The sequence below is a fragment of the Corticium candelabrum genome, chromosome 4 (genome assembly GCF_963422355.1).
Source record: "Corticium candelabrum chromosome 4, ooCorCand1.1, whole genome shotgun sequence".
Classification (NCBI taxonomy): domain Eukaryota; kingdom Metazoa; phylum Porifera; class Homoscleromorpha; order Homosclerophorida; family Plakinidae; genus Corticium; species Corticium candelabrum.
Window position 1 is genome coordinate 4,281,307 of NC_085088.1, and position 7,500 is coordinate 4,288,806.

At 49.9% G+C, this 7,500-nt stretch overlaps 2 protein-coding genes and 3 non-coding genes across 5 annotated transcripts in view; 4 read left to right on the top strand and 1 right to left on the bottom strand.

Moving 5' to 3' along the window:
• The window catches only part of LOC134178222 (vacuolar protein sorting-associated protein 4B-like), a 5,927-nt gene extending 5,293 nt beyond the window's left edge, over positions 1 to 634 (bottom strand). Inside the window, exons 1-2 of the mRNA XM_062645053.1 lie at positions 517 to 634; positions 338 to 449 (exon numbers count right to left, since the gene is read on the bottom strand). Coding sequence (XP_062501037.1) covers positions 338 to 449; positions 517 to 537 — 133 coding nt within the window. The 5' untranslated portion in view covers positions 538 to 634. The remainder of the gene's footprint in view (positions 1 to 337; positions 450 to 516) is intronic.
• On the top strand, positions 635 to 2,134 carry LOC134178223 (uncharacterized). Its single transcript, XM_062645055.1, has one exon. It carries the CDS (start codon positions 714 to 716, stop codon positions 1,902 to 1,904), a length of 1,191 nt encoding a protein of 396 aa, XP_062501039.1. The 5' UTR covers positions 635 to 713; the 3' UTR covers positions 1,905 to 2,134.
• Positions 2,135 to 4,820: 2,686 nt separating this feature from the next.
• On the top strand, positions 4,821 to 6,636 carry LOC134179215 (small subunit ribosomal RNA). The gene has a single exon (XR_009969824.1). It is a non-coding gene; the product is annotated as a small subunit ribosomal RNA (ribosomal RNA).
• Positions 6,637 to 6,916: 280 nt separating this feature from the next.
• On the top strand, positions 6,917 to 7,071 carry LOC134179212 (5.8S ribosomal RNA). The gene has a single exon (XR_009969821.1). It is a non-coding gene; the product is annotated as a 5.8S ribosomal RNA (ribosomal RNA).
• A 256-nt stretch (positions 7,072 to 7,327) lies between these two features.
• The window catches only part of LOC134179243 (large subunit ribosomal RNA), a 3,664-nt gene continuing 3,491 nt past the window's right edge, over positions 7,328 to 7,500 (top strand). Inside the window, exon 1 of the ribosomal RNA XR_009969852.1 lies at positions 7,328 to 7,500. This exon is cut by the window's right edge and continues 3,491 nt beyond it. This is a non-coding gene — a ribosomal RNA (large subunit ribosomal RNA).

Below are 7,500 nucleotides of genomic sequence, written 5' to 3' on the forward strand. Positions count from 1 at the left end.
CTGACAGATGGACAAACACACAGACAGATAAATACACAGACAAACTGGCAGACAGGCAGACAGAAAGACAAATGTATGGGCAGACAAATTGACTGACAGACAGACAGACACACAGACAGATGAATGTATGGACAGACAAACTGACAGACAGACAGGCACACGGACAGAGGAATGGACGGACAGACAAACTGACAGATGGACAGGCACACAGACAGATGAATAAACGGACAGACAAACTGACAGACAGTAGGACAAATAGATGGACAGACAAAACTGACAAACAGAGAGACAGAAAGACTGACAAACAGACAGACGAACGAACAAATGGCAAACCAACATTTCATGGCATGAAGGAAATGTTCTACGGCGCTCTCATAGAGACGTCTTGCTTCTTCAAAATTCTGTTCTCTATCGGCGTCTGTCGCTCTCTGAGCTAAATCAATCGCTTTCTATGACGAAATAACAAAAAACCACGTTTATCAGACCAGGGAACCCCAGACAGCAATTATCACCAACTTGTAAAACACCTCCAGACATTGTGATATCCCGTTGCAAATGGATATCTCGAGCAACAAAAAGCCGTCAGAGACGAACGTCGACCAGATCAGATTATCCGGGCAAATAAGTATGTATACGGGACTTGTGTCACGTGATCTACCAGCAGACGAGGGCTTTCCAAACTCCTTGCTATTCGCGTTGGAAAGGCGTTCGCGATGGAAACCTTGACCAAGAATGCTGTACAGTTTCTGGACGTAGTGAGAATGGCTTTGAGCTGCGAGACAAGCCAGTGGGACGAGGAGACGCTCACTCGGGCATTTGACTGGGCGGCATACTTCGAGCGGGTCCATTCTCGCTTACCTTGTAAGCCTCATCTGATGCAACAATTGGACACAAGAATGAAGCAAATAAGTAAGGAAATGGATCTCGCTCTTGACAATCAGGCTCTCGGCTTCGACTTTCTCGGTCAAGCGGCCAGATATGTGGAGTGTGTGTTGCTGCAGAATGAGAATCTAGAGCGACGGCTGTATAGACAGCTGTTGTTAAAGTACGGTCAACGTGGATGTAGTAGCAGCACGAGGAGAAGTGCTCTGGTCAGCGATGTTTCCAGTATTCGAGCTGAAGGTGCAAAGATGCAGTTTCTTCGGGCTGTAAAGGATCTTGCAGTAGCTGGTGTGACAACTAGAACTGCAAGTGATGTTAAGAGTGATAGTAGACGTTGCACAGCAGATGAGGATGAAGTTGAGATACGATTGGTAAGAGAGTCTGTTGGCCGTTTGATAACCCATCGTGGACCAGACTCTAGTAAACCAGACTCTAGTAAACCAGACTCTAGTAAACCAGACTCTAGTAAACCAGACTCTAGTAAACCAGACTCTAGTAAACCAGACTCTAATAAAACAGACTCTAATAAACGTGTCACTGATGCAATAACGTCTCTTGTGAACGATGCCGGCGGCGTGGAGATAGTTGTAGAAGCTTTGGTGTATAGAAGTGAGTCGGAGCTGCCGTTGGTCACACAGCAGGTTGATAAAGTTTTGGCATTGTGGCTGGTGGCGAGGACCGACGTCGATGTGACTATGTGGTTCGATCTAGATCCCGATTTGTTACGCAGGTGTGTGGACAACGTTCCTGATGTTTTGGAGGCGTATGCTAAGTTTCTAGTCGGGAGAGCCAAGCTGTGCCAGACACAGCAATTTCATCCATACAAGACGGGTGAGATGACTGGTTTGGTGGGCATCGAGAAGAGGCTCGTTGATCTGTCCAAGAGGTCGGAAAATGCGAAGAAAACGTGCATTAAATTACTTCGAGAGGCTCAACTAGTGGCAGTACAGTGTGGCAAGAGACGTAATACGAAAGTCGGTGGAGTGTGGGACAAATTAATTAGAAAGTTAGAAATGGTTTAGGAGACGTCAGACAATCTAATGCTCATTGGCTGCAACAGTATTTATTCCACATGTGGAGTTTGTCTTCTATACATATGTCTGTGTATTGAAATTTTGTGGCGGTTGCAAGACTGTATCATCGTTGTCGTCATCTTTGGTTTCATTTGCAACTCTCAATAATTTGTTACACTGTGATGGTGTTAATTTTTATGCATAAAGTATTGTTGAAATTTTTGTGTTTTGTATCATTACCCAAGGCGTGAAACGCTAAGGTCCAGTAACACAGGCCAGTCACATGACCACGACCTCTACTCTGGTCACGTGACATACGGTATGTGAAACTGTTTTGTATGTTGATATTCCTCGAGCTTCTAGCCTAAGATTTGACTTTGTGTATCTTTGTATTGTACATTGAAATTGGCATGATCGAGTCATTTGGTAAATTGAGTTGAATACCAGAACTCAACAGATGTAGGCAATAGTTACAGTTTCCCATTGATTATCAAAGTCGTTTGTCTAGTCTCACGTAGACGCGACAAGTACACAAGTGAGAGGGTCTGGCTAACATTTATCATTCACTAGGACAGACAGACAGACAGACAGACAAGTGGGAGGTCATACATTTTATATCTCTCGATGTACAATTTCGGAACCAATACGAAGATGTCTACCTGTTAATTAAAACAGGAAGAAGCGTTGAGGAGTTTGAAAAAGCGTATATAGGAGAGATAGCAAAAGAATCTATCCTGCAATCTCGCGCAGCCAGCCTCTCCCCTTTGACTTCCGTTGTATTAGCATATTCTTTATTGATGCTTGATAGCTGAAGAATGGCAAAACCTAAAAACTTGATTGACAGAATCCGAAAAGCACCAAGGAATTGTAATAGATATAGAACTGCTAGTAATCAACTACTTCAACTAATCTATAGAATTATAGTCATGTCAACGCCACATGTACATACTTCACTGTTTACTTCTGCAAAAGTACAAGGTGCACTTTAACATCATGTAATTAGTTATATCTGCATTGGAAATTATGGAAAGCTGATGCACAACAATATCACTATGCATACTAATATAGCATATAAACTACAGTATATCTGACTACTCATAACTATGACCATACCGTATAATCTACATCTAAGTTGATTACGTTTCTGGGATCGCCATTATAGTGCATGGGTAACCTATAACACAAAGAGCAGGATACAAGATGTTTGCCCGAGGGAAGGATCTGTTGAAGAACTCACGATCTCATCCACAGATAATATGCCCTGACATCCAATCACTTCGCAACGTGCAGGCAAGCTAGGGCCTCGACTGTTAGGTTGATTAAAAATTAAAACATCGATCACATGTATGTGTATGTATAAACATGTAAATGTGGTCTAGGAGGAATGGAGACAGAAACATCTAGCAATCCAAACATGCAGTCTCTTTCACAATGTGATTCGATCAGTCGGAATAAACAATTTCCCAACTTGTAAATTGCCATGCACTTAGAACAACAGCAATTGCGAAAAAATGAGCAATTCTGAACAATTGAGATAAATAGGTGAATTAAAGGTAATTATAAGGTAAGCATAGTGTTCAATGTAACGTACATTCAGTCAACCAGAAACCTGCTTACTGCGCTACACTCCAATTACAGACACCATCCACGGTCTCTCATGTATGAGCGTACCCTCACCACCACCACAACGACAACAGCAACAACACCCAGGATCCGGAGCAGCAGCTGCAGCCGCAGCAGTTTTCGGTAGAATCACCAGATGGAACGACGCTCGGACCAAGATCGCACGGCCACTCCCACCGAACGAGGCCGAGGAGTTGCACGGAAGCGCACAAGTGACGCGCTAGCTTGTAACCATACGTAAACGCGTCGATGGGAGACGAGTCTCCGTGTGTGTGTGTATGATTGTATCAGTCGGTGCACTGGCTAGATCGGTCCAGAGCAGAGGTTATATAATGGGCCACGCCCTCCATGCTCAAAACTGCCGCACGCGTGACCGTAGAAGAGTCGCCGGTTGTCGCGTCGTCCGTCCTGTTCATTGGTGTCGTAGAGAGCCGAACACGTTACCCGGGCGACGAGTGGCAATGGAGAAGAGGTCGAGTAAGCGGATAGGCGGGGCCGGTTGCCGCCCCCTCACGCTTTCCGAGAGTGACCGGTTTGAAGCGCTGTGAAGATCGTCCCGCTCGGAGAGACTGCCGCTTCGGTTCGAAACGGGAAGCGCAACGTGTGTGACGGGACGGGCAGAGATCAAACGGCCGCCTCGGAGCTGTGTGGCGACGGTCGCGTGCCAGCGTCCGCGGCTTCTAAACACTTCCGGAGCTCGTTAACTCTGTAATAGCATATCGCATTTCTCCTATTTTAAGGGACCTAGGGATAAGGGAGGACGGTTCGACGACGTCGCTAAATGTGTGAACGTCGAGCGTGGGAAAGCGTTTTCCGCCTTTTGTCGATAAACGTGAGAAATCGCTTCGATAAACGTGGGAAACTTTTCCACCATCGGGCCTCGATCCTCCGGAAGCGTTTATTGAGATAGACGAGCGAGAATCGGCACCCGTCGACACACTAGCGTTCGCCGGGCGGTTGCGGTAGAGAGCTGCCTCCTGCCCCGCGAGTGAAAGCGTGGCCGGCACGGTCCGAGACCACAGCCAACTAGGCAAAAGGGCGAGCACGATTCGGCTGCACGAAATGCGTCATGCGAACGACGAGCGCGTGGACGCCGCGATTCGGTGCGCAACCGCACCGACGCGGCGACCGCACAGAAGGCAAACACCGCGTTGCTGCGAGGTCCGCTCGAGCAAGCAGACGGTGCGTTGCACTCGGTAGGCGTCTCGTAGAGCGGGCCGGGCGAGAACACGAATCGGATGGCGATCGCACTCGGGACGACGTCGATGCGCAGCGCGTCGACGGTCGTGCCGCGAGGGCCGTTACCTGGTTGATCCTGCCAGTAGTCATATGCTTGTCTCAAAGACTAAGCCATGCATGTCTAAGTATAAGCGATCTTATACGGTGAAACTGCGAATGGCTCATTAAATCAGTTATAGTTTATTTGATGGTCTCTCACCACATGGATAACCGTGGTAATTCTAGAGCTAATACATGCGTCGAGTCCCGACTCTTGCGGAAGGGATGTATTTATTAGATTCAAAACCAATGCGGGGCGTCAGTCCCGGTCTTTGGTGATTCATAGTAACTGTTCGGAGCGCAGGGCCTCGCGCCGGCGCCGGATCATTCAAGTTTCTGCCCTATCAACTGTCGATGGTACGGTATCGGCGTACCATGGTTGCAACGGGTGACGGAGAATTAGGGTTCGATTCCGGAGAGGGAGCCTGAGAAACGGCTACCACATCCAAGGAAGGCAGCAGGCGCGCAAATTACCCAATCCCGACACGGGGAGGTAGTGACAATAAATAACAATACAGGGCCTTCGTAGGTCTTGTAATTGGAATGAGAACAATCTAAATCCCTTAACGAGGAACGATTGGAGGGCAAGTCTGGTGCCAGCAGCCGCGGTAATTCCAGCTCCAATAGCGTATATTAAAGTTGTTGCAGTTAAAAAGCTCGTAGTTGGATTTCGGCGGCGCGCGTCCGGTCCGCCTAACGGCGCGTCACTGGTCGCGCGCGGCTTTCTCTCGAGGGCCGCGCGTGCTCTTGATTGAGCGTGCGCGGGACTCGGGACGTTTACTTTGAAAAAATTAGAGTGTTCAAAGCAGGCGCGTCGGCTTGTATACATTAGCATGGAATAATGGAATAGGACGTCGGTTCTATTTTGTTGGTTTCTGGGACCGAGGTAATGATTAATAGGGACGGTTGGGGGCATTCGTATTCAATTGTCAGAGGTGAAATTCTTGGATTTATGGAAGACGAACGCATGCGAAAGCATTTGCCAAGGATGTTTTCGTTAATCAAGAACGAAAGTTGGAGGTTCGAAGACGATTAGATACCGTCGTAGTTCCAACCATAAACTATGCCGACTAGGGATCGGAGGACGTTATGATACGACTCCTTCGGCACCTTTCGAGAAATCAAAGTTTTTGGGTTCCGGGGGGAGTATGGTCGCAAGACTGAAACTTAAAGGAATTGACGGAAGGGCACCACCAGGAGTGGAGCCTGCGGCTTAATTTGACTCAACACGGGAAAACTCACCAGGTCCGGACACAGCGAGGATTGACAGATCGAGAGCTCTTTCTTGATTCTGTGGGTGGTGGTGCATGGCCGTTCTTAGTTGGTGGAGTGATTTGTCTGCCTAATCGCGATAACGAACGAGACCTTAACCTGCTAACTAGTCACGCCGTCTCTCCGGGGACGTCGGTCGACTTCTTAGAGGGACTATCGGTGTCTAACCGGTGGAAGTCTGAGGCAATAACAGGTCTGTGATGCCCTTAGATGTCCTGGGCTGCACGCGCGCTACACTGACGAAGTCAGCGAGTGTCGACCTGCTCCGAGAGGCGTGGGTAATCTTGTGAAACTTCGTCGTGCTGGGGATAGACCCTTGTAATTATTGGTCTTGAACGAGGAATTCCTAGTAAGCGCGAGTCATCAGCTCGCGCTGATTACGTCCCTGCCCTTTGTACACACCGCCCGTCGCTACTACCGACTGGATGGCCTCGTGAAAACTTCGGATCGGCTCCAGTCGTGCGGTTCGCCGCGCGTTGGACGCCGAGAAGCGGTTTTAGCGATGTTTTCTGGAGGAAGTAAAAGTCGTAACAAGGTTTCCGTAGGTGAACCTGCGGAAGGATCATTAACGATCTCGATCGCGTGGAGCGTACAGGGACTCGTTCCCTTGTGGACGGTATGTGCTTTCGGGGTCGTCTCCGGCATCGCTCGGCGATCGGGGAGGCGTCGAACGGGCGATCCGGTCCCGCGTCGACGGGACGTCTCGTCCGGCCCCGAAGGCGGCGGCGCCGACCGCGTCCGGTCGGGCCTTTTTCTCGTCGTTACGACGGCCTGGAACGGGCTGCAAGTTTGCAGGCTTGATACGTGGCACGGCGAATCGTCGTGTCGCACGATCGTGGTCAAACGACAACTTTCAACGGTGGATCTCTTGGCTCGTGCATCGATGAAGAACGCAGCGAACTGCGATACGTAGTGTGAATTGCAGAACTCGGCGAATCATCGAATCTTTGAACGCAAATGGCGCCGTCGGGTTCTCCTCGGCGGCATGTCTGTCTGAGTGTCGTCCCGTCACGTCGGCGACGACAGCGCGTCCCCCGACCCGGGCGGATGCGGTCGCCTTGAGGCGTCTAGGCTCGCGCGATTCGTCGTCGTCGCCTAGTCCCTGTCAGATTGGCTCGGCGACGCCTGCGTGCAGGCGGCGGGCTGCGTGGCCGTGTGAGCCCGCGCGGCTATGCGTGCGACGCGGCCTGTGCCGCCCGAGACGCGGTGCGGTCGTCCGAGCGCGAAGGCGAGTCGGAGCGACGAGTTCGCTCCCGTTGTGACCTCAGATCAGGCAAGACCACCCGCTGAACTTAAGCATATCAATAAGCGGAGGAAGAGAAACCAACAGGGATTCCCTCAGTAACGGCGAGTGAAGTGGGAACAGCTCAAGCCGTCAATCTCCGGCCTCGGGTCGGCGAATTGTAGTCTCGAGAAGTGCTATCCGCGCGGC

What these genes read in the sequence shown, in the direction of transcription:
- LOC134178223 (XM_062645055.1), top strand. Translation starts at nt 714, where the DNA reads ATGGAAACCTTGACCAAGAATGCTGTACAGTTTCTGGACGTAGTGAGA.